The sequence below is a fragment of the Saccostrea cucullata genome, unplaced genomic scaffold (genome assembly GCF_032062105.1).
Source record: "Saccostrea cucullata isolate Sc308-1 unplaced genomic scaffold, CSIRO_AGI_Scuc_v1 ctg847, whole genome shotgun sequence".
Taxonomy (NCBI): Eukaryota; Metazoa; Mollusca; class Bivalvia; order Ostreida; family Ostreidae; genus Saccostrea; species Saccostrea cuccullata.
This window is the reverse complement of record NW_026922866.1, coordinates 61356-89008: the sequence shown is the minus strand read 5'-3', so window position 1 is coordinate 89008 and position 27653 is coordinate 61356. Positions and strand designations below refer to the sequence as shown.

Sequence of the window (27653 nt, the reverse complement as noted above, 5' to 3'; positions counted from 1 at the left end):
TGCTGTTGTTTGGTTTAAAGAGGCTGAAGGTTAGTAAGTTTCAGTTTCATTTCATTGTGTTTTTTGTCTCAAAGACTGAAGTTTCAAGGTTGTTTTAAACAACGAGAAGGTATGTATATTTTTCTATGCTTACGTGTATTAAATATACATTTATTTTATTATAAAATAACATTTTGTCACCAAAACAAAGACTTGAGCACCTTTACTTTAAAATTATCAATTGGTAGCTTATGTTTTAAGGAATCACAAGACCTCACCATTAAAGATTTAAATATGCATTTGATATCCAAAGTCCAATTTGACATTATTATTTTTTTTCAGGTGCCAAAGGTGTCATTGAAAAACATACATCTTCACCCCTGATCATAAACAAACAACAGATACAAATAGAGATTTACAACCTAAAAACAGAGGCTCAGAGTCATGATGCCTCGGAGAACCTACATGTTAAAGCATTGAAGGTGACATGTCTTCCACAAGGTATCAATGATGAACAGATAGAATTGTTCTTTGAGAATCATAAGAAGAGTGGAGGTGGAGAAGTGGAAAAAGTGGAGGTTGATGAGGCTTCCAACAGTGCTGTTGTTTGGTTTAAAGAGGCTGAAGGTTAGTAAGTTTCAGTTTCATTTCATTGTGTTTTTGTCTCAAAGACTGAAGTTTCAAGGTTGTTTTAAACAACGAGAAGGTATGTATATTTTTCTATGCTTACGTGTATTAAATATACATTTATTTTATTATAAAATAACATTTTGTCACCAAAACAAAGACTTGAGCACCTTTACTTTAAAATTATCAATTGGTAGCTTATGTTTTAAGGAATCACAAGACCTCACCATTAAAGATTTAAATATGCATTTGATATCCAAAGTCCAATTTGACATTATTTTTTTTTCAGGTGCCAAAGGTGTCATTGAAAAACATACATCTTCACCCCTGATCATAAACAAACAACAGATACAAATAGAGATTTACAACCCAAAAACAGAGGCTCAGAGTCATGATGCCTCGGAGAACCTACATGTTAAAGCATTGAAGGTGACATGTCTTCCACAAGGTACCAATGATGAACAGATAGAATTGTTCTTTGAGAATCATAAGAAGAGTGGAGGTGGAGAAGTGGAAAAAGTGGAGGTTGATGAGGCTTCCAACAGTGCTGTTGTTTGGTTTAAAGAGGCTGAAGGTTAGTAAGTTTCAGTTTCATTTTATTGTCTTCTTAGTCTCGAAGTTTTAAGACTTTCTAACAGGAAAAAGGTATGTAAAATAACTTATTGTTGTTTGGCTATACTTACATTGATTATAGCATTAGAAAATAGCATTATGTTTCCGAAACAAGGAACCAGGCAGCTTTACTTCAAAATGTTCATTTACTTAAATATCAGTTGTAGCCAATGTTTTAAAGAAGCACGAGACATCACCATTGACGATCAACAAGCAAAAAGTGGGAATAGAGAAATATCGTCCTCCAAATAAAAAAAATTTAGAGAGTCTGGATCAGAAAAGAAAAATTAAAGTAACAAAGCTTCCAATAGGAATTTTAGAGGAACAAATTTCTCTTTTCTTTGAAAATAACAAAAAGAGTGGAGGTGGAGATGTGGACAAAGTGGATTTTGATGAGTCGGCTAATACTGCTATTATTTGGTTTGAAGATGCTAAAGGTAATCTTGGTCGAGTTTATTTTACTTTTTCGTCCGTACATGGGTCCTATGTAATAACCTTAGAAAATATTTTGCAAAGATTTGTGCATTGTGAGCTCTTTAAAAAAAAAAGAATAGTGCGTTTAAATAAGGACAAATTAACAATGAATTAAATTTAACTGTGTTTCAGTTGCATCAAGCGTACTAGAAAAGCATGCTTGCACACCGTTAATGATAAACAAGCAAAGAATAGAAGTAGAAGAATATCATCCTTTCCTCAAAGACGAAGGAAGCACTTCAGAAGTTGAACAGGATCAGAGAGGAGCAATTAAAGTAACAAAACTACCCTCAGGGACTTCAGAAGAAGAATTGACACTTTTCTTTGAGAGCCGTAAAAAGAGTGGTGGTGGTGAAGTGGATAAAGTGAAGTACGATGAAGACACGAACAGTGCTATTATCTGGTTCGAAGATGCTGATGGTATGAAATAACAATAATAGGCAAATGATCTAATATAGATTTTTAAAACGTATTTGAATTCTTTTCTTTTTATTTAAGTTGTTCCAAGTGTCCTGGAAAGGGTTCCAATTTTGTTCAATAAAAAACAAATCTTTGTGGAAGAAGTACGTTTAGATGGCATGAAAGTAGAAAAAGAGGCAGACGATGATACTCTTGGCCCATTGTGTACAATTGAAGTAAGAGGTATGAAGGAAACAACATCTAAAGATAACATAGAACTATACTTCGACAACAAGAAGAAGTCAGGAGGTGGAGATGTTGTAGAGGTCAAAGGTGAAGTGGAAGACGGAGTCCTGTATGTCACTTTCGAAAACGAGAGCAGTAAGTTAATATTTGGTCTTAAAAGTTGAATGGCTTAAATCAAATACTGGCTTCTTCAATGAGATCGTAATCTTTTAACGAGTAATTTATTCTATTTAAGATATTGAACAAATTCTGAATCGCGAACATAAAATTGATGGAGCTATCTTAGAAGTCAAACTATACCAACCCCCCAAGCCGATACCTGTATATCCAGACAGGGTACTTGTCTCAGGCTTTAAAGAAGGGACATCGGAGGATTTACTAACGAATTTCTTTGAGGCCAAAACTGGAAAAGATGTCGAAAGCGTCGTTTTTAATCAAGATCAGGAAATGGCAATGGTTATTTTTAAGGAATTAATAGGTTTTACTCTTTTTTTTAATCTCCAACAGTTTGTTACTAAAGTATTGTCAAATGGGTTTACATAGAAAGACATCATTTGATAATATATTAAGGCAAAGGCATTCAAATTCTGAGAAATATTTGTATTCTATCTTGCATTGTAAAAATAAAGATAAAATATTTGTGTGGACAGAATTCTTACGAAATTTACGTATATTTTTTTTTATTAACCTTTATTAATTGTTAAGCATTTATAGTTTTATTATGTCTACTAGTAAAAATATTTCATTGCATCATCTAGAATTTGCAGATAATTTTGATAAAAGGGTGATATTAAGTTACAAAAATATGTCTTTCTCTTTTTAAAACAGATTTTACCAAACTTGAGGAGGTATGTCAAAAGAAATCTTTAGAAAAGCACTTTTTTACAATAAAAAAAGTTCATATTTCAAACTGTATAATTGTGTCTGGATTCGCTGAGAACACAGTTGAAAGCACACTAGAACTCTACTTTGACAATGAGAGGCGAAGTGGTGGAGGTGGAGTGTTGGACGTAAAATTAAACACAGATGATGACACTTGTTTGGTGTTTTTCGAAGATCACACAGGTAAGAAAAATAGTAAAAATGTGTTTTGATTCGATAACATGTGATAAATAGCTAAACATGATATATAAAAACTTGAAGTCTAACCGAGAAATGTCACGCTTTTGATTAAGCAGTCAAAACATATATTCATAGATAGGTATAAATACGAGGGGTTATCAAAAAGTTCGTGGACTAGCGTCAGAAAATTAAAACAGCTTTAGGCACATCAATGAAATTTTAAATATCTAGTCAGCACCATCTTTTCTATCTAAATCATAAAACCATAAATCTTAAATTTTATTTTTCAATAAATAAGTAATGTTTTTGTAAGCAATGGTATGTCCAGGCGGCACAACCTCGAAAACGACGTTTTTGCGACCTATGTGTAGCTGAGAAAAACTCTTCTGATTTGATCATTTGACATCCAAAAATTCTGTTAATTCAGGTATGTGTCAGGACACAATTGCACCCCTACTAATGTTATTGTGATTTAAATTCAAGGCACGTGGTTTAGGTTGATCTATTCAAAGGTTATAGGGTAGAACCGGTTCTATATATAAAATTGGCAGTAAACAGGATATAGCCTGTTTCTTTTGAAAACATGTCCTGTAATAAATGTTTCCAAACCTTTCTGAAAGACTTTCATGATTTTCAACAGAAAGGGGGTAGCTAAAGGAGGGGGTGTTAAAATAACAATATATCTTATACTTTTCGGCGAAAAAAAAGCTCATTAGTGACCGATTCGCTGGTAAAAAATGTGTTTTATCATTAACACTGACAAACCTTTGTTTGCCTTATATGGCTATTGTTATAAAAGCGCACAGAGGATCTTACCACGAGCAACTGACCAATCGTTGGAATGAATAGCAACGTTTACGCCAAATACATGTTTACATTTTACTTCGAACACGTGGTTCAGGTCAACTATGTTCATGTCAACGGAATACAAAATGATTAAAAAAAAGATGTTCTTAAGAACCAAATACAAAGATAAGAAACTATTAAAGATGTTACGGGCGTTTTTAATTTATTGTTTACTGGGAAAAATGTTTGATAATATGTAGTTTGTGTCCAGTTCAGAACACCAGGAGCCCGTTTCACTAAATGGCGTAATATACGACCAAACTTAAGTTAGGCCTGGGGGCGTACGCCAAAATTTAGTCTGGCGTAAGTTGCGTTTCACTAAGAGGCGTACGCCTGGTCATAAACACTAGTATCGGACTAAGTTAAGGCCAGACTTACGTCCTTGACAACGAGCTTATGCACATGCGCATACATATCATAAAGAGAGAGAGAGAGAGAGAGAGAGAGAGAGAAAAATTTGTTCATTGAAAAGATATATGGAAAAGATCGCATATTCTTCTTTATTATTTATTGCAATATTTGTTTTGAGGTCTATAATAAAAACTTAAAAGCGTTGAAACATATTTAGATTGAAAATAAATCGTAGATTGAATTATGTTGAAAGGAATACACTCGCAACTGTGTTTTGTAGTGAAATAAAGAATTTAAGAAACCTCTCTCTCTCTCTCTCTCTCTCTGATCTGTCATGTTGATTTCCATAGCGTTTTCTTAAATAATGTGAATTTCGTAACAAACAAACATGTAAATATCGATATTGTCGTCTGCAATATTCGCTATTGACTCTGCACAATCAAAATGTCTTCGGAAAGTAAAAAAGCGTAAGCCAAACTGGACTGATGATGAAATGAAAATTCTAACATCTTGTGTAATTGAAAACAAAGATGTATTATTTGCAAAACTGTCGGCTTCAGTGACAAACGAGAAAAGAAAGCTGTATGGGAAGACATCACAAAGCAGTAAGCATTTAGGTTTTTAAAATAACGATCAACAAAACTATAATAACATCTCCGATTTGATTACATACAATATGTTCATGTCTACATGTTACATATAATGTATATTTATGATCAAAAACCTAACTAAATTGGCAAAAATAGGAATGTTATTTAGGTTTTGTGTATTTTTATATTTTTTTTAATTTAACAAAAAATAAACAAATGAAGGTAGACTGGGGATTCAAAAATATATTTAGTGTTAAAATTTTACTGCAGAATAAATTTTTCTTCTGCCTTGTGCAAGAGGGAAACAGAAGAAATAAAAAAGAAATGGAAAGATGCAAGATCCATTGTGAAGAAGAAAGAAGCCAGTAGAAAATACCAGACGAAGAGAACGGGCGGAGGGCCTCCCCCGGAATCTGTATTCAAGGCATGGGAACTTGACGTATGTGTTTTCTAATATTAACCTAAAATTGATATAATTATATGTACTATGTATTAAAAAAAAAACAACCTTTCGATCGTTGCTAAGATGAGTTTCCGATACTGACATAATTATTTTTTCATCAGTTAATGTTTCGCACCGTTTATTATTTAAAAAAAATTTGAAAATTAGGCAACAACTATTTTTTTTTGTTTCTATTGCTAGATTTTGTCAATTATACCGGATGAACTTATCTCTGGGATTGACGGAGGGGTTGATACTGCCTTTGCCAGTAATTCTGAAACAAGTATGTATAAATACATGGTACATGCAAGTACATTGTAAACATACGTTCACTACATATATTTTTATAACCTCATAATGTTGCCTTCCCGACTTTTGCTTCATATACTATTTGATTTTCCATGCTTTGTATATTTAGTGTTATTGTAGTATACAGTGTATAGTTATAGTATAAAAAATAGAAATATATGATATCTAAATACTAGTATTTCTTTGTAACAGATAACTCAGCCTCATCATGCACTGCAGTCCCATCGGAAATTTCCGCTGGAATTCCATCCTTGATTGGTTTGTATAATTATACATATTATATAATATACTTATAAAATTTTAATTCATAAAAATTATTATAATAGATTGTCAAAAATTTCATATGCACGTTCTTCACACGCGGAACACATAAGTGTGTACATTTGAAATATTGCTCTTTTTTCAAATTAAAAATTGTATGTTTGTACATGTATATAGTAGAAGAAGTTGACGTTCCGGAAGAAGCTCCAAGTGTACATGTGTCCAGGCCTTCCACCGACACATTCTTTGCTTCAACTCTGTATGGATCTAAACGTAAAGGTAAAAAAGAAACAATGCCAACGCTATGAAAATTAATTAAAAATGTATTAAACATTCCTTCAGTTTTAATTTTCGCGTAATTTTACGTTTGTTAAGAAAAAAAACCCTAGTGAACTGTTTCAACTTCATTCATGCACTTTTAACTATTCATTTTACACATATGATTTTATTTGATTTTCTTCTGTTTCAATTGACATTGTTCTGATTATAAAACTTTTCATTAAAAATAAAGACACGGCCAGCGACCCCGACGCTGAGTTTATGCTGAATTTGATAGAAGAGGAGAGAAGAGCCATCGCAGAGGAGAGAAAAGCAGATGCCCTAGAGAGAATAGCGGCGGCATTTGAAAACAAATTTGGCATTTAATAAATTTGAACACAAAATATTTAATTTACATCCTTAAATTAATTTATGTAAAACATCTGACACGGCAGACCCATGCTAGCAATTAAGTTTCTTAATCGCAAAATTTCTTATCCGTTAGATTAAAGCAATTCTCGAAGATCTTTCTGTAAATTGGTATGATTTATATTCTCGGCCGTCGGATGCTAAGATATGCGCGCGGGTTCTCACGCCTTTCACCATTCCCTCACAGAACCTTGTCAGTGAACGCGCAAACAAAAATTCTGCTGTAATTTTAGCTTTTTTGGTGAAAGCATATATTTCAAAACAATGGTATCTATTCTGATTGCGGGATCTTCTCATGTAAATAGATTACAATCGTATATCCGAGAACATTGTGAATATGCTAACTTCAATTTATCCGCAACGGCAATTAAGTGGTGGGAAATTATCATGTTCCGCTCATATAAATATGTTAGAAAGGAAAATCGCTGATCTACGTCCATGTGTACTCATTTTACATATAGGAGGAAATGATGTTGACAATGGAACAGCAGATGAATCGTTTGTGAGGGAATTAAGCCTGCGCCTCTTATGCATCGCAGAAACTTTCGCATCACGCTACAATATTGCACATGTGAAAATTTGTCAGCTAATGCCTCGTTTTAGGACTCGACTTTTAGACACAACATCGTATAATGAACTTGTGATCAAATTCAACAGAGAATTGAAATGTCTGCTGGTACAGAAAACGAGTGTGCAATATTGGAAGCTTAAAAATATTAAACACTCTAAATTTCCGATATTTTGTGATGGCGTTCACTTTAACGAAGAATATGGGATGATGATATACTATAGGAATCTACGTGGGGCAATATTGCACTCCTTGAAGGCTATCCAAAAGTGATGACATACCTTCACCATATTCATGTTATGAGATAAGTTTTATTTTAATTTTAATTTTTGTAGTAATTATGCATTCAAGATACATGTACTTGAATTTTGAATATCGATGTCATACCAAAAAATATTATGGTGTATAGAGTGTAGAGCATTTTACGATAGCTGCTAGTCATTTGATGCACATGGCATCGTTTTAGTGATCTGTCACTACATATGCACTGTGATATGTCACAGTAGAAACGGCTTCTGCTCATTTTGATGCACATGGCATCTTGATGTTTGCGATATGTCGCTATGAGCTGTAATATGTACAGCTGAGCAGTTGCTTTTATGTTATGGCTAGCAGCTTATATGTGTGAAGTGTCGCTACACGCTGATGTATGGTACACCTGAGAATTATGCTCAAGTGTAAATGATCTGGCGCTTTGGCTATTTCTTGATTATTTTCCTTGTGATCTGTCATTATAGCTTATGGTTGGCCTCAGTGAATTGACTGGTATTGAAACTTTTGCACTCTTAAGTATTTGGGTGTCCTTGGTTGTCTATGGCACCATAAGGCTTGGAAAAATTATTTCCATTAGAAGCTTAATTTGGCGATCAAGGACATTTTTATACTTAAAATTTTTTCATGTTAATATGCAAAGTCAATTCAACATGTATATAGGCAGATAAGGTATTGAACTATGAGTGTCTTCATTCTTAAAGGCCGGGGGCGACCTAGATTTTTTGCCACCTGGTAAAATAGGCGGTGCTTATCTCCATCACTGTCAGTGCTGCTGATAAGAACTGCACTGAGCTGAGTCAGCTTTGTTTACAAATAACCAACAGTGGGAATTCCATTTCATTTTGTGTGTAAATATAAATAAAGAAGTAAAATCTGCGTGTACTGCAAATCTCTAATTATTCAAGTTTAATTAAGTATACAACATTTACTTATTAACACATAAATGCAGTGTATAAACAGTTAAGATTTTGCAGATATTATAAATCAGGACAAAAGTTTCAAACTAATTACATGTAAATAATGGAGTTTGATTTAAAGTTCTTACAATTTGGGATATTTACACATGTCTCCTTCAAATAAAATCAATAACATCAGTTTCTTCTTTTAGCTTTGAAGACACTCTTCACATATCGTGTCCAAATATTTTTCCTAAATGAGAAAGTTAATTTTTTGTAGTTCTTTTTACCCTTAGCACTTCTTGGCATTCGGTGGTTTGGTCTCCAAACAGATGTATAATCTCTGTCCACGTTTTCATTCCAATGACATACGGCCAAATTGGATCTTGCTCTGTACATATCATCAGAAAATGATATTCTTTTGTCCTGGTATACATTCATGACATTGTTGAAGCTTTCAACATAAAATGTATCATGACATAAAATGTAATCCTGTGGATGCTTATAAACAATAGAATTTTTTACGACTCCTAGCAACAACTTCTCGGCACACGGGTTAGAAATAACTTTCCGAGATATTTCATAGTTAGGATCCATTTTGCACCTGGAGGACGAATGACAATTTGAGTGATTGTTCTTGTAATGTTCTACTATGTTCAATAGATGTGCTTGAAGTTTTGCGGTATCTTCATCACAGTTTCTAATGGCCCAGTGAAAGTGAGTGCACACTGGCTCCACTTTGTCATCAAGTTGAGATGACCAGGTTTTTCCCTCAAGATATGCTGGCCCAGAAGATACTTTTTTCAAAGAGGACTTAACTGATTTGACTGCATGCCAGGTGTCATTTTGATTTGTAGACTCACATTCCTCACGGATATATTTATTAATCGACAGATTCCTGTCATGAGTATGAATTCCTACAGCTACATTTTGATCTTTCAAATGTTGGTATATTCTTTCCGTTCCGAGTTTTTCATGCCGTTGCGACACTTGATCATCAGATTTTGTTATGTGTTGACATGATAAAACTTTGTGCGTATTGTCCCCAATAGCCACTACACTGGAATCTTTGGCATTTTTGCGCCAGCCATGTCGTGCATCAGTCATTATATTTATACTTTCGAGATCTTCATAAGATGCCACTTCCTCCAGAGTTGCTGTGTAGATGGAGTCTTCATACTCCTTTTGAATGTGTTTTTTAGATTGATTAAAAAACTTTTGCCTATCCTGTTTTGATATTTTTCCAATACCTGCTCCATCGGCAAATCTAGTGTAGTGTGATGGAAGCATCCCGCTGCATAATAAAGAATGGTTGACACGGTTATTTACCAAATATTCATTATTGGGCAAATAAGGAGATGATGACCACAGAAACGTATGCCTACACCCCTCTTCCTCGCATTGAAATTTGGTTGACATTACATGTCCTCTTTGTTGCACTTTCTTCATTTTTAAATTCCTTGAACAATTTTGACCATGGTATTCTGCAATTTCCACCAATCTCCTCAAAGATTCTTCAGCACACAAGAAGAGTTTTTGATTTACATCCTTTTTCTGAACTTTTATGTAAGGACTAGGAGCTGGAGATTTTTCTTGGGCAGACTGTGCAACATCACCTTGGATGTCGTGTTCCTCATTTCTTTTCTCACTCCAAAGAGAAAAGAGATATTCAATGACTTGTAGATTTCCAACATGTTTGTTCAGTTTGCCCTCTAATTCACTCCTTAGTTTTTGCAAATTTTCCAAAACACTGGTTTTCTTACTTTCATCTCCCGATAATTCAATTCTGAAACTTGGTGTTCTCTTTCGTTTTTTCGGTGGACTAGACATATTCACTTTCATTCGCTATCTTTGTTTTGAGGTTTTTGGTTTTTACCAATAAATGTACAAGATACTAATTCTTGGAATATACTATTATTCTTTATAAAGGGGCGTTGGTTTACAAACATGCATAATTTTTTTCTTTAACTCAACAAATGATGCTGAATTGCATATATGAACACTTTATAAAAAGCCTGTATTTTTTTTTTAACTTTTTAAAAAAAAAAACAACTTAATTTTTAGATATCTACATCCAAGAAGCTATGTATATGCAATCTTGACACCCCTCACATAAAAATGGTCAGACTTGACACCTAATCCTATCTGTAGTTAGCACTTCCCCGCCAAAATCCTGATCTAGCATCTGACAATGACATAATCTGACCTTTCACTGCAGAGATGCAGAGGCACATTAGGGTTTCCTAATAAAGTTCTTTTTAAAATTTATCTATCTTAAAACATTTTAATTAAAAAATAATGATAATGAAGAGTATGTTAAACATTATAATACATTTGTGCAGCTCTATGCACACATATGTGGTTTGTTTCTCTTTCTGCATGTAAGTATTAAATGTATCCCGTATGGTCCTTTTGAAATGGTTGGGCTTTCCAGTGTTACATGTGTAAATGTGTAGCCATCTTGGAATTTGCTGAGTACAACATGGAGGAAACAGAAGAGAAATCTATTTTAGCCATTGAAGTCACAGAAACTCAGAGAGAAACAATACGCCATCTATTTGCACACCATGAGTGGCAATTCAATGAGGTTCCAATTGAAGACAATGGAAACCAGGTCCAGGAGGAGCAGAACAATGATGATGTTGCTGATTTTGTTATAGATCAGAACGATGAAGAAGATGAATGTATCCACTGTCTTTGCCGTCCATGCATAACATCGGAAAACAACCGACAAATGTGGTGGTTAGAGGATCCGGAGGCACCAAACAGAAGTAATTCTCAGAGGAGAAAGGACAAATACAAAAGATTCTGGACTATGTTGTTCCATAGAAATGTATGGAAGGATCCGAGATATATTCAGAGGAAAAGAAATGCCCTACGACAGGATCCGCGGAGAAAAAATTACATTTATCACAGGAGGGACCTTATGCCAAAATGTGTTGTGACCGTTGTGAGACATTGGCTACCTAATCCCAATGATCAGCCATACATGGGACATATGTGGGAGTGATTAGGAACTCAAACCTGTGTTAAAATATTTCTTTTGACTTGTGAATATTTTATTTTTATATAATTAAGTGACTGGAATATACTTAAATATATTAGTTGAGCTATCTTATCACTTGTTCACCTAAGGTTTGTATGAAAAAATATTAATACAGTAACTGTACATGTGTGTTTATTTTTCAAAACCTGTGTATTTACTATTCATTGACAAAATAAAATGTTTTTCAGTCATTTTTTCTCTATAAATTATAAAAATCACTAGTGAAAACTATTTATAGTATAGTAATACCACGCAGAGCATGTGCTGCAGCACATGGCTACAGCCACTTCCTGTGTAAACAAAACACTGGTTATCTCCGCCTACTTTGTCAATCACTGAGAAGAAATTCAAAATTCAGTGCAGCTTCAGAACTTTATTCCTAAATTACTCAAGATATAATTTTTTTTCAACTATGAAAGATGGACACTTTATTCACAATTAAGGTGGCTGCTTCCATGCCAAAAATTAGAATTTAATATGATCAAAAAAAGCATATTTTCTCAAAAATGCTTCTCAAATCTGAAAGCTGCATAGAAAGTTGAATTTCCCCAACATTTTTCGATTGGCTGCCTTTTATATCCGGGCCCCGGCCTTTAAGACAGGTGTCTCGTTTTGTAGGCCAAAATATGCCAGCCAAAAAGAAAAGACCAAAGAGCACTACAACCGAGAACACACCATCCTCTGAGACTTCAGGCCCGGCAAAACGTCGAAAGCAGACAACATCAGCCTCTGTTGACATTGCCGAGCAGGTGAACAACGCTATACAATTAGCCCTGCCAAAAATCACTCAAGCGGTCCTTTCGGCAATGAATGATAAGAGCGAGGAGCACACAGATAAAGCTCCAGAGGTGCCTCAGGAATTACCAAGCACGTCCACGGAGCCGCTTTCCCAGGCTAGCGATGGTAACAGTTTTTCGCTAATACATACATCAGACAGTATTTCTAAACCCTTATCACTCGGGATTGACGCAAAAACAAAAGCAAAAATTTGGGCAAATGAATTTGTAGAGTTTGGGTCATTACTCAAGCCAAGTAAAAAAAACGTAAAATTCTCTGTAGAAAAAAATGAAGGTTTGACTTTTGTTAAGGAAAACAATCCATGCAAAATTGAATCCGTCCAACAGTGGTTGGGAGCCTTTCATATTTTCGTCAGCATTTTTTGTGAAAAACATGTAAACGAGGTATCAAAATTAATGAAATATGCCAATATTGTCCAAAAGCTGGCTGATCAGTCAACTGCAATTACGATAAAACTTTTAGACAATGGAGAGAAATTTCTCCTGGGGAGCTTCAATGGGATCGCGTTAACTTTGAATTGTATCAGGAGGCCTTAGCTGCCGGTTTACAAGCAAAGTTTAAATCAACATATCAGAAAACTACTTTTCGTCCCTTCACAAATATCAAGGGAAAAGGGGGTTACACAAAGTCATTCTGTTTCAACTTTAACAACTCCGAGCAGGGAATTTGCAACAGAAAGGAATGTAAATTTTCCCATTCTTGTCAGCTCTGCGAGGGAGAGCACAGTAGAAAGGTCTGTCCCACGTCCCTCAAATCAAGCGCAAATGCTAAAGGAAGACAAAGAGTTAGCAGTAATCATGGTCCGACAGAATTTACAAAGTCCACATCCAAATCAACAAAATAAAAATTTTGAAATTGTTACCCCAGTTAACCCTGATAGGTTACATGTATGGCTATTAAATTACGATATACCTGATAGGGAGTTTCTGGTCTTAGGTTTTAGAGAAGGATTTAAAATACCTTTTCAGGGTAAAAGACATCGCAGACTTAGCGACAATTTAAAATCCGCTAAGCAACATTTAGACATTCTTCAAGAAAAAAATAAACAAAGAATTAGCCTCTGGTCGAGCTGCTGGTCCGTTTCAAGAACCACCATTTACTAACTTTCAAAGTTCGCCCTTAGGCTTAGTGCCCAAAAAGCAACCTGGCGAATTCCGGGTTATCCATCATTTGTCATACCCAGAAGGTCAGTCAATTAATGACGGAATATCTCAAGAATTCTGTTCCATCAAGTATCAGACAATTGACGACGCGGTTAAAATTCTTAAAAAGTATGGCAAGGGGGCTTTATTTTCGAAGACTGATATTGAGAATGCATTTAAAATCATTCCTGTTCATCCTTCAGATCACGAATTACTAGGCTTCACGATAGGAAGTTATTATTTTTTTGATAAAACTTTACCCATGGGTCTTAGTTATTCCTGTAATCTCTTTGAGAAATTTAGCTCATCACTTCACTGGGTTATGGACTATCATTACAATGCTTCCTGTGTACATGTTTTAGATGATTTTCTTTTCATTGGTCCAGCCAACACAAATCAGTGTTTAAATTCGCTGGAAAACTTTTTGAACCTGTGCAAAGATATAGGAGTTCCCATTAAATCTGAGAAAACAGTATATCCCACAACAACAATTACATTTTTAGGTTTAGAATTTGATTCAGAAAAAATGGAATTAAGATTGCCAGATGACAAGCTTCTCAAATTGCAAGAAACACTAAATAGTTTCAAAAGGAAGAAAAAAGCTTCACTACGCGACTTACAGTCTCTTATTGGCTTGTTAAACTTTGCATGTTCTGTTGTATTACCTGGCCGCACATTTCTCAGACGACTGATAGATCTCACCAAAGGTTTAAGATTACCGCACTTTAAGAAGTACTTGAATAAGGAAGCTAGGGCTGACCTTGAGGCCTGGTCAATTTTCATTAACCATTTTAATGGCAGATCCTTAATTTTAGAAGATAAATGGATTACTTCTGGAATATTATCCCTCTATACAGATGCAAGTGACCTTGGTTTTGGGGGTACTTCTCAAACGAACTGGTTTTGTGGGAAATGGCCTGAAAAGTGGCGCCAGCTACACATTACAGTCAGGGAACTTTTTCCTATTGTACTGGCCTTAGATTTGTGGGGCCCCGTCCTGCAAAATTCCTGTGTTAATTTTTATTCTGATAACATAGCTGTAGTGTACATTATTAACAAACAAACTTCTACTGATCCAACTATTATGAAATTAATGCGGCGTTTTGTCGTCAAGACAATGCAGTTTAACATTTTATTTAAGGCAAGTCATGTCCCTGGTGTACTTAACGTTGCTGCAGATAAACTTTCTCGCTTACAGGTACAAGAATTCAAGGAGGGGTTCCCATCTATGAATCCAATGCCGACACCAATATCTCCAACAATGCTCAACCTTTAAAGAACCTAGCAGACTTCATTTTGCAGAGTTCACTTTCTAAAGCTTCTAGGTCATCATACGATAGAGCTTTTACATGTTATAAGTCCTTCATGTTCAACCAATATCCAAACGTCCCCATCTTACCACCATCATCTCAACATGTCGCACTTTTTGTAGCCTTTTGTTTTCAATCCAACATGGCGACGTCGACCTTGAAAAGTTATCTATCAGCTCTAGGATATATATTTAAATTAAAGGGCTATCAAGACGTAACACAGCTTTTTGTAATTCGCAAAATGCTACAAGGGTATGAAAAGTTAAAACCAGGTACCGGGAATACGAGGCTGCCTATAACACCGTCTATTCTAAGAAATTTAGTTGACTCGATTGATCATTTAAGTATCTCATTTTACCAGCGCAGCATGCTAAAATCAATGTATTTGTTGGCCTTCCATGCCTTCTTAAGAGTGGGGGAAATAACTATCACATCTCGACATCACAGAGGTAATGTTTTGCTACTGGAAAATGTTAAGCTTGTTCGAGACGAATCAAACACACTAGAAGGCCTAGAAATAAGACCTGATTCTTTCAAGCACAGTTCTGGCCGACATATTCCCACCTTGTTTCTACAGGCTAGTAATTCCGATGAAGGGCTCTGTCCAGTGCAAGCACTATTGTCATTTATTACACTAAGGGGTCAAGTCATGGGTCCCCTTTTTCTTACCCTGATGGTCATGGAATCCAAAGGCAACAATTTACAAACTTTCTACAAATGTCTTTAAAGTGGTCGGGTCTCGATTCTAAACTCTATAAAACTCATAGTTTTCGAATTGGTGCGGCAACGTCAGCGGCCGAAATGGGTATTTCAGATGAAAAGATTAAACAGATGGGACGATGGCATTCCGACGCATACAAGAAATACATACGCATACCTGTTTTGAAAATCTAAATATTTTCTGCAGTAAGTATAATCATGGGGACAGGGGCCTCTGATTATGCACTAAATATCAACACATACTACGATCAGCTGGTTTTTGGACATAGCGAATATAAGTTTCCAGATTTATATTTAATTTCCCTTTATAGCATGGACTGTTTTGAATTTTAAACCTAGGTCATGGGGACATGGGCCTCTGACTTAACCTTATAAATATAGCATGGAATGTTTTGATTTTCAAACTTGAGTCATGGGGACAGGGGCCTCTGACTTAACCTTACAAATAAAGGATGGACTGTTTTGATTTTTCGAACTTACACGTAAGTCATGGGGACAAGGGCCTCTGACTTAACCTAATGGAGGTACAACTGCGTTCATTTTTCTTCGACATTAAGTCACGGGGACATGGGCCTCTGACTTATTCGCCTGGTTGTGTTTATATAATGTATAATATGTTTGTTTATTCCGGTTGGCTGTAATAGTGATGTTAGAAACTTTGATGAAATATGACAGAGGATCGTGAACTTAATTATAACGTATTATGGACACTGCTGGTTAATGGAGCTTGAACTAGATCCTTCTATCACTTATAAAGGAGTATCTTGACCATCTTTGAAGAAACTGTGTGGTATTTATGTTTGTGCATTAATATTAACATTTCATTAGAAGACAATAGTTTAAGGATGGGGTTTATTGCGTTTATGTAAACACAATAATGTGGCGAATTTTTATACCCCACCTTTGATATCTATTGAAACAAAATTGATTATATTTTCAATTGTTCAATTTTTCTGGTTCTGCATTATATGTTTATATGCATGATATTTTGTGTTTTTTCATACAGTCATTTATAATGTAAATAAATGGCATTTTTCAATTCACTTAATCTTAATTTTGTTTCTTCATATCAAACAGAGTTAAACTATTGTCAGTGGGTTTACATAAATATTTAATTTACATCCTTAAATTAATTTATGTAAAACATCTGACACGGCAGACCCATGCTAGCAATTAAGTTTCTTAATCGCAAAATTTCTTATCCGTTAGATTAAAGCAATTCTCGAAGATCTTTCTGTAAATTGGTATGATTTATATTCTCGGCCGTCGGATGCTAAGATATGCGCGCGGGTTCTCACGCCTTTCACCATTCCCTCACAGAACCTTGTCAGTGAACGCGCAAACAAAAATTCTGCTGTAATTTTAATTGCCCTCCGTCCCGCCCCAACACCATCTGTAATTATTGCCGTGTCAGCATAGTTATCTTTGATTGGTTTTGTATGATACATATTCTTTTAGAATAGTTTTTTATGTTTATGTTTTAATTTGCTAAAAATATGTACGATTGTGGTGTTTGCGAATTTTTATACCCCACCTTTGATATCTATTGAAACAAAATTGATTATATTTTCAATTGTTCAATTTTTCTGGTTCTGCATTATATGTTTATATGCATGATATTTTGTGTTTTTTCATACAGTCATTTATAATGTAAATAAATGGCATTTTTCAATTCACTTAATCTTAATTTTGTTTCTTCATATCAAACAGAGTTAAACTATTGTCAGTGGGTTTACATAAATGATATAGTAGTCATGTTCTTTATTACAATGTAAGTGTGTGATTTAATGAATAGATGAATTGTTAAAATAAATTTGCAACTTGAATGCGCACATCCTGTGCTCTCCTTGGTGCGTTTGCGTTAAACACGGCATTGTCATTGATGTTCTGTACAACCCCACCCTCAAGTAAGGGGACTTTCTCTGAAACAGCTAAATTATTAAGCCGGATACAGCATTGAATAATTTGAGAACATCTACTTGGTGAAAAGGGGAGTACTCCTCCAGTTCGATGTAAACACCTGCAAAGATTTACTTGAATGTAAATACTGTGGAATCATTAGAATTCGTGGTGGCTCAATTTTCGTGATATTCGTTGGTAGCCCCCCCCCCCCCCCCCCCCAAACCACACGAATTTACATCTTCATAGGAAATTTAGAAAGAGATATCTTTGTTACTGAATCTGAAAACCCATACTCGAAATTACATCTCCACAAATAACCAAAAAACCCACAATCTAAGAAAATTGGCCCTCAGAATTTTAAATGAATTCACAATAAAATTGTAAAAAGGTTTATTTATGGTTGCAATAGATAATTTTTTTCTCAAATAAAAAAATGTAAGGTCGCGTTTATCGTAATGAACGTTTGAAATAAAATATTTGCTTGCAAATATGACATATAAAGATATTTAACGAAAAATTGCGTTTAAATTACCTAAATGTGGATTTCAAAACCCCAAACGATTTTTCTATGACAACACGAGTCTTTCCATGGGCATCGTTGTAATTCACTTCGTGTTGATTGGCTGGGGATAAGAATGGCGTTAAGAGCCATTCCTTGAGAGGGTAGCCAGAATCCCCAAGTAACCACCCACCCCCTTCGAGATGTTCCATAACATCTGACAATCCCGAGTTGCTCAAAACGAAAGAGTCGTGAATTGCCCCGGTAAACAGGTATTGATTTGAAGAAATCTGAAATAATATCAAATAATATTATTTTTATCATTTATTCCCGGCTCTCTGATTGGCTCAAACTTGATCACATGATTTAGTATATAACAGCATAAAGACTTGAGTTACTATTTATAGAATCTGAAATGCGTATCGACTTGAGGTTTCTTAAAATGGAGATAATTTCCGTGAAACAAAATAGTACTGTATTCAATCAAAGCTAATACAGTGTATGATTTGACGTTTCTAGAAAAAAAAATATTTATTTCAACTTTTACTAACTTTTTTTCTATGTTCTGTATTTGATGAGACAAAAGAAGGCATTGGATTAGGATTACTTCATATTAATTAAAACATATTCGATATGTGTGTCAAATATTGATACAAAACTTAATCAAATAAATGAAGTATTCTGAATAAGTAAATCGTCTAAATCACTCCATCAATATAAAGGAAACGCATTTACATTAAACGGTGTAATTTATTTTGATCTCTAGTCTCTAATTGTTAAAGGGAGAAAACTTTTCCAATTATTTTCATAATTTGTTTGTTAATCTATGTAAAATAATATAACAAATGTAGCCCTTTAATTCGGTCAATCCATAGATATATCGACTTCACAGAAAAGCATATCGACCTCGCACTTCGTGCTCGGTCGATATGCTTTTCTGTGAAGTCGATATGTCTATGGATTGACCTCATCAAAGGGCTATATTTATATAATTTTTTTTTATCCTTAATTATGCATATGTAAGCAAACAATTAGCATTCTTATATTTGTTATATTTGTTTGGTTATATTTGGTGCCATAAAGTTATTTTAAAATTCACAACATTTACATTTTCAAAGGTTGCTATTTCATAAAACCCTTTTGACATTATATTAAATATTTTAATTTTCTCCTGTTGAAGTTTTGGCGTATACAAGGGTATTTCTATTACAAAAAAAATGATGTGCTAGTATTTATATTTTAATCAATACCGTTTATACCTCATATTGGAATCTGTTACGGCCTGAATATTTAGGGCATGAAAGTTTTTTCTGCATACAAAAGCAGGCTCCTGTGGACCACTCATGCCCTTAATTGGTATTAGATATAGAGTACTATCGACTGCACCAACGCAATTTGGAAATTTGGCAATGTCATAGAACTCAGATTTTACATGGCGTAATTCATTGGCAGTAACTGGAAACTTAATGTTGTCCACTGTTGTATTTATTGCACTGCACACTGTATAACAATATGATGAATCTGCGTTAAAATCCTTAATGATATATATAAAGAATATTTGAAAAGGAAATGTACAACTGATTAAATGTATTACAGGCATGTAGAAACATGAAGGATAGTGTATGCAAACATGTACATATTACTATTATAATTATTATTATCAGTATACCCCATAGTACTTGCAATTGTCACTTTTCTGAAACTGCTTAAACTAATTTCGTGAAACTTTGCAGTTATTGAGAACACATTGTGTAGGCGCATATTACAAAGAAATTCCGCTTCCTTTTTTTCTGGGAATTCCGGTACTTTTTATTATGTACATTTTATCTGAACAAAATAAACACTCAATAATTGCACGGAGTTTTAGTACATGTAACGATTACTTTGGAATTATGCCTCATTTTGAATTACTTGTGTGTATTTAATGTGTAACATGCCATTTATTTTGCATGATATTGTCAAATATTAAGAGGGGAGGGGTGTGGGATGTGTTAACTTGCTCACTTTTCTTTTATTATCATTTGTGAATGCAGGGGACAAAATGTTAAAACATTCAAGGGGTCAAATCTCCACATCAACGATGCTACATGCCTGCAATAATTTTTAATAAAAATAGAATTGACATCATTTTAAAGTTAAAATATTGAAGTATAACAACCTGTATGTACTACTCGGGATACGGATGATCTGGAAACGCCATGAAGGTCGCCTACTTCCGAAAAGAAGTCTGCCTTTGACAGATATCTTAAGGTGATAATTACCTGTAAGATGTTTATGTGTATCTTTATATATACATGTATAAATAAGTATGCAAATGTAGTTTATTTATATTAATAGGTACATTGTAAAACCCATTATATTTGTCATATCATGTGATTCCATGTGTCAGTATTTATTTATGTGTGGATATTTAAGAAGCATACAATGCTACAGTAAGCATTCACATATACATGTACCTGAATGTGGGTGGGAATGGCATGACTTTTGTATGTAGGTCGCCTCACAATAGGGTCAACATCATTTATCAGTTTTCGAATGACTCTTCCCGGGAACCTATACCTACTTACGAGATCTATATCATCAAGATACTCGAGAGGGTTGGTTCGGTCCCGAAAAACGCGTTCTCGCCGAGGTGTTTCCTTTCTTCTTCTGCGAAGCTGCCAGAAAGTCGCCATTATCCAATGTTTACGTCTATAGTTACGCCTGCCTTAGACCAGCCGTAGATTTTTGTCTTAACTTAAGGCGGGCGCAAAGTTACGCCCTTTAGTGAAACGGACCTTAGTCCAAATGTTAGACGTAAGTCCGGACTTACGCCGGTCGTAGAGTTAAGACAGGCGTACGCCTTTTAGTGAAACGGGCCCCAGCGCTTCAAGGGTAAGGAAAACGAGCAGCATCTGTTATGCATTCAAATGGACAAAACTTTGTTTTCGTTCATGATCACGTGTTCGGTCAGGGAATTCACATGGCAATTGTATTCACCGATAGTACAACAAAGGAATTAATACAGACGCAATTCGCTTTTGCAGTATGACTTTCAGAAACTTAGACTTCCACCGTGTATTGAACAAATGAATTGTTTGTCATTATGAGCATGAACATAAAAAATGCTTTTTTATTTACAATAAGATTTTCCTTTTTTCAAGCGTAAACTTCCTGTAGTATTCGTAGTAACCCATAATGCAATACTCATTTAGCTGATTGGTCAGTTAAAATCATGCTGGTGCCTCATTTGCTAATCTGACGCCGAAAAATATAGTCCCAGTTCCCATGCAAAAATATTTTCCCAAAAAGAAATTTTAATTCATGACTGCAGAAAATTGCATTATAGAGAATACTTATTTAAGTTTGAATGAATGTAAGAGAGATCGATTGATTGAAGTACATTTCTACAGACATTATCAGTTGATTCTAGGGTGGTAAAAACTGAAACGCAACATAACTTTTCTGTTTACCATGTCTCCACGTGCTAGTCACTTCCTGGCCACATTTCCGTGAATAATTTACCCTATCTCACTGAAGTCTCGATAACTCTCGCCAGAGCCACTGCCAGAGCTACTCTGAACTCATCGGGTCTTATTATTTGCAGAACACCGAAAAATAAAAGGTTCCGAACACATTAGTAGGGGTGAATTGTTCCATAAAATATGAAATTTTCACTTCATTCTGGAAATTGTACGAAATTTTATCGTAGATTTTACACGGAATGTCCAAACAATTGAGGCCTTGAAAGTGACGTCAAAAGGGGGAAGGGGTTTCCGTTTCCAACATTCTAGGAAGTTTTGCCACAGAAAATACTGGTATAGACCGAAAATATCTTAAAACTGGCTACAGAGAAATAATATTCATCCAGAGTATTTGTCTTTTAATGTCAAAATAGATTCAGAGAGAAGAGGGATACACAGTTAATGTCGATTTGCAGTCAAGGTGTGAAAAATCAATCACGTCAAAAAACGACGTTGATCATGTGTTGTAGATATTGAACTCCCAAAAGCAAAATATGCCGGCAGATCTCTACCAATGTATTAATTTATTTGGAATATTATATTCATTTAAGGCCACTTAAGGTACTGTTCATGACTTTGTAAAGCATATAAACAATCCGGGTTTAAGTCTTTATTCAGGGAATCTCATTAAAAAAGTGTATGAGGTAGAAGAAGCGGACAATGAAAAAACAATGACGTTATCGGACGTCATGAAAATAAACGACGACAGCGCCGGGTGATCATATAATGTTGTTTTCAATTTAGAATAATTTGGCAAATAATGAACGTATCAGGCTAAAATTTTCAACATTCCTTAATTTTCTGTTGTTTTATCTTCCATATAAATTTTGAAAGCACAGACTACAAAGTACTAATTTTATAGCCTCAGCCCACGAACTTTTTGATAACCACTCGTATATACAGCAGGATGGTTTGTTAATGCTGAGTAAAAATATTCGTTTTTGAAAACTAAGAATGATTTCGGGCAATTAATGTACAGAGAAAATAAAATTATCTTGTGTCGGGTTGATTTTGGTGATTATATTTTTGCCAATTTTGCACATATTTGCTGAAAAAAAATATATAATTTGTATTTTGGAAGTGTCAAGGGTCCAAAACAAATCGACAGGAAGAAAATTCAAATATTAGTTTTAAGAGTTCACTTGCATTGTAAAAATGAAGAATTGATTATCCATTCTTTTCATTCCTAGTGTGCGACAGAGTTTGCCAGAGAAGTCATAAACTTGATAAGAATGAATTGACTGTACATACATATCATGAATGCTTGGGACAATCATTTAATCCTGAAGAGGGACCAAAGTTCAAGCCGGTTGATCCAGTGGTAGTGAGAAACCTTGAATTAAGAAAGATGAAATTTGTGCACAGTTCTGAGGAAAATAAAGAGGTTTTTAATGAGCAAGCAGAATTGGCATATGGTAAAATAAAGTGGTCAAACAAAGCAGCCACAGAATTAACAGTAGAATGTACTTTAAGGAAAGATACAAAAGATTGTCGAAAATTGGCTAAAACATGGAAGGAGCACATGATTGATGTCATTAAAAAATTGCTGGAAAATCTACATGTAGAGGTCATGAATGTCTTGCAGGAAGCGTGGCAGACAACCTTAGAAGAAATTCAAAAATTGAATGTTCCTGATCCCAAGAAAGTAGGAATTGTTATAGAAAAGAACAATAACACTATTGTTATCGTGGGCTATGAAAATCAGGTTGCTGAATTAAGAGAAAATGTTACGCTAATCATATCTAAAGTAGTAGGTGAGTTAGAGAGAAGGAAACAACAAGTAAAGGAGAGGGTGCAATTGAAGCACTATCAGCTTCTGTTACTTCGTGATGATAATTTCAAAGAAGCAACAGAAAGAAAATTCCCAAATGTAGAAGTTACTTTCGATATCCCGGAAAAAACTATCACATTTGAAGGACAATGTTCAGATGTCAATCACGCAAAATTATTAGTCTTTGAAAAATGCCAACAAATATGTCAGGCTTCTGCGGGAAAGTTTTCAAAAAACAGACAAGTTTTTTTAAGCAGAGAGGAAGTCAGTGCCAGAATTTCAAAGGAACTGAAAGAAAAGGGAAATATGAGCTGTTTTGTTTTACAGAGAGAGGAGGTGATTTGTTATGCCTTCTCTGATGATAAAGCTGTTGAAGCAGCACATGCAGTAAAGGAAAGCATTGCAGAGTCCCCCATCGATGTAAACCCAGACTCTGTCTATCTTTTAAATACAGATAAATGGGAGAAACAAACAAAAAGCATCGAATGTACACAAGATTTCGAGGGCCTTCTCCAGATTATAACAATAGCAGAACAAAGACAAGTTATTATTGTATCGATGAATGAATACGTGGGCCGTGCAAGAGAACTGATAGAAGACTTTCTTCATGACAATACTATTAAGAGTTATACAATGGAAATTCCTCCAAGTCTTTCTAAATTTTTGGAGCTACACCATGGAGGCAAATTTGAACGGATTTCTGAAAGTTTGAAAGAACAGCAAGTCCAAATAAAGAAAAATAATAATAAAATCGATATTAAAGGGACCCAAAAGGGACTGAACCAAGCTAAGAAAAAAATAGAGGATATCTTAAATGGGATCCAATGGAAAAAACAAAAAATTGAGAAACCAGGAATTGCCAAACATTTAAAAAGTTCGACCGGCAAAATAAAAATTTCTGAAGTTGAAAAACATCACACCTGCTACATTCAAATTGGCGATGAAGGATCGACAGATTTGTCAAATTTTTTGAGTACTTCTTCAGAATCGGGTATAAAACGGGGCCAAACCTCAAATAAAAATATGACCGAATATATAACTAAAGCTGGTGTTAGTATAAAAGTTAAATCTGGTGATTTGACTGCTCTTCGTGTCCACGTGATTGTTAATGCTGCCAACCAAGAACTTTATCATCAGGGTGGACTTGCGGGGGTCATTGTTGAGAAAGGTACATTTATACTATTTTAAAAAGGTAGGAGTTTAATTCACAGTCATTTGAAATATTAAAATATGAACTCTTTTCAAAAACATCAAAATTATGATTGTTTCTATAAGGCGTGTAATTCTACAATGTCACCTAAGTTAAAAACTGTCTAAATGCATAAACATGTGTAAATGTAAGGATGCACCTTTAGTCAACAAAGATAATGTAACTTGATAACATGACATTATTTTATAGATCAAGTTCAGAAAATATTAATCGCCCCTACATACAATACTTAGCGGAAATAAAAATCTTTCAGACCATCTCCTCTCTCTCTCTCTCTCTCTCTGTAGCATTTCAAGTGCATAAATACAAGAACTGTACATAATCGCTTTGTGCGAATTTAACATCAGAACTAGACGTCCTGCGATACATGTACGGTCAATACTGCTCCGAGGTAATGTCGGAGTTAACTAAGGTACCAATTTCAATACAAGGCAAGACATTTTAAGACATGTTTCGTTCACTGATTAATCAAAAATTTAATTGGTCATCAGCACTAGTCGCTGATGTGTTTTTCTCGAATATTGGTAGTATTAATCGGATCTTGTAGTGCAACGTCAACAGTTTGGAAGCGGTAGCGCAATGGGCTAAGGGTCGAATTTCAGCAAGCAATAGTCACAGAATTCCCTTACCAGCTTACTGACAATAAAAAAAAACCTAAAAGGTACACGAATTTGCGCGCTAAAGGATGAAATAAATCAACGTTATGCGATACCGTTCAAACAAATTCCGTATAACCTGTAACTGGAAAACACCAGACTGCATGTTGTCTGTGTTGTCAGAAACTTTATTCCCCAGCAGAATTTTGATGTCCTGCCCTGGCCAGCACTTCTCACACATTGGAAGAAATAAAACAATGTTAGGTCATTTACCAAACCGTAAGTGACGTTAAATGATCTAGGTCTGGAATTGGCCAGTATCGAAATCAATTACTTATCTATAATTCACTGTTCAATTTTTTACAGCAAAATAAAGGAGAGACTTATTGCTTTCATTTCCAAGAAAATTTATTTTTGAGAATTCAAATATTTGAAAACAGGCTTTGTTTTAAATGCATAAGTTTTGACGAATACGACAAATTAAAATGTGAGTGATATCAATATACGAAATACATGTATGAGGGAAATATGTGATGATAACGAGCAATTTAAGAGCTAAAACGTCTTGTATATCTTTACAACTTACTGATCTGTGACACAACATACACTTAAAAGTACTTTTGAAAGTGCGTGAAAAATGCATGATTGCGAGAAACGGTATATGCGTGATTTTGCGTTTGAAATAGGTAATAGTACAGGTGAAATATGACGTTACCTTTTCTCCGCAAGCGCTTTATGGCGCGGTACAAGTTTCTCTTCAAAGTTCGCTGACAAGGTCATTGTATCGGCCAAGATTTTCCGAAATGATGACTTTAAACGAGAGTGCTGATATTCTTTTTTTGACAGCCTGTTTGTCTATAATTTACCTTATTTTAGTAATTGTACATGTAGTAGAGCATGCTCTTGCGTATTGAATTAACTGAGAGATATAAACTCCATATGCAGATGATGAAGACATGCTGCTGTAAGTACGGGAAATTGCCGACTGTAATGTTAAAGTCATTTCTTTTATCATAAAGCTCTATTGTTATATTACCATTAACGTCCTTTTAACGTCCTTTTTCAAGTATTTCCAAATATAAAACAGATTTATCAGACTCTATGGTATCGTTTGTCTCAAGCTAGCCAGGATATATCGTATCGATATAGAAAATAACCATTGTTAATTGACAGCATGTCGTCGATATATCTAAATATTGAAGGCCACAGAATATGAGTAATATAAAAAGTAAAATATAAAAAATATACTTTAACGTTTGGACATTTTAAAATCTGGAATCTGGGAACAGAACGCAGTTTATGACGTCATGATCAATTGACTTGAGAAAAGCATACGACGTATTCAATAGAAACACAACTACCAAGGGTTCAAGTGAAAAACACTTCATTTTAAACCAAAACTGAGCAGTTTCGATTCTTGAAAAAAAAAACACAGGGCCAAAAAGGTCTAAAACTGTCCTTGCTTTTAAAAACAAACCTCAAAGCAATCAAGTGATTACTTTTGTTGAATATTAGAATAAATCCACTTTGCTTTCCTTTTAGGTGGTAATGGCATTCAAAACGAATGTTCAGACCACGTTAGAAGAAATGGAAAGCTGTCTGAAGGAGACACTTTCTGCTCAATAGCAGGGAAACTGGCCTGCGAAATGATTGTTCATGCCTGTGGACCCACTTGGAGAAATGGAATGAATCTAGAGCGTGAGCGCCTTACGGACTGTGTTGAATCGGCATTGACAGAAACAGAAACAAGGGGCTATAACTCGATTGCAATACCTGGATTATGTACCGGCATATTTGGCTACCCTGTTAACCAAGCCACTTCTGTCATTGTCAAAGCAATAAAATCATTTCTAAAGAACAGAACAAGATCCACAATTAAAGAAATAATTTTGTGTGATGTGCGGGAAGAAACTGTAAAATGTTTCAACGAGGCAGTAAAGCAAGAGTTTAAGGGCAAGCTTCAAAATGTGGATGACCTTGCGTCCGCATATTTCAAAGATGGTAAGGCAGATTTCTTTCAATAAATAAAATCCCCCCTTCAGATGCGTCATTTGCTTCTCTGTGATAAGGGTATATTGCTTAAAACGTCTGGACAGCGCACGATAGAAAAGATAATTTCATCACTTTTATAATAAAGTTTCGTTTTTAAGTTACATGCACCATTAATTTCTTTTTTTAAAGTTAACTATCCAAACTAGCTTTTAACCGTCCTTTGGATGAGACCGTATAAACCGAAGTCCCGTGTCGCAGTAGGTGCTGGCACGAAAAAGATCCCTCCCTGCTCAATGACCCTGAGTGCCGAGTATAGGACAAAATTTGCAATTCTCCACCGGCAAGTGGTGTCGTCTCCATATGAGTGAAACATTCTCGAGAGGGACGTTAAATAATAAACAATCAATCAATCGAATATCGTCCGCGACAGTTCTGTTTCGATAAAAAGTAGGTATACAATACGATAATCGGTTTCCTCGCCAAGCGCAGCACTTTAAAGGAAATTTGCGGGTCCTTCGGCGGGTCCTTTGGAAGACACTTAA

The 27653-nt window shown here is 34.9% G+C and overlaps 2 protein-coding genes, 1 long non-coding RNA gene and 1 pseudogene across 3 annotated transcripts; 3 read left to right on the top strand and 1 right to left on the bottom strand.

Moving 5' to 3' along the window:
* The first annotated feature begins 125 nt into the window (after positions 1-125).
* Positions 126-27143, top strand: LOC134262623 (protein mono-ADP-ribosyltransferase PARP14-like). Its single transcript, XM_062745000.1, has 10 exons — positions 126-135; positions 322-606; positions 896-1180; positions 1380-1655; positions 1825-2112; positions 2191-2472; positions 2573-2815; positions 3166-3402; positions 22733-24481; positions 26662-27143. The coding sequence occupies exons 1-10, from the start codon at positions 126-128 to the stop codon at positions 27141-27143; spliced, it is 4137 nt and encodes a 1378-aa protein (XP_062600984.1).
* On the top strand, positions 5493-6762 carry LOC134262617 (uncharacterized). The gene is made up of 5 exons (XR_009991047.1): positions 5493-5625; positions 5830-5911; positions 6130-6195; positions 6376-6477; positions 6710-6762. It is a non-coding gene; the product is annotated as an uncharacterized LOC134262617 (long non-coding RNA).
* LOC134262615 (uncharacterized) lies at positions 12295-16595 on the top strand. Its single transcript, XM_062744993.1, has 2 exons — positions 12295-12571; positions 14807-16595. The coding sequence occupies exons 1-2, from the start codon at positions 12295-12297 to the stop codon at positions 15643-15645; spliced, it is 1116 nt and encodes a 371-aa protein (XP_062600977.1). The 3' UTR covers positions 15646-16595.
* Positions 17401-19384, bottom strand: LOC134262624 (putative nuclease HARBI1; annotated as a pseudogene).
* Positions 27144-27653: the final 510 nt, after the last annotated feature.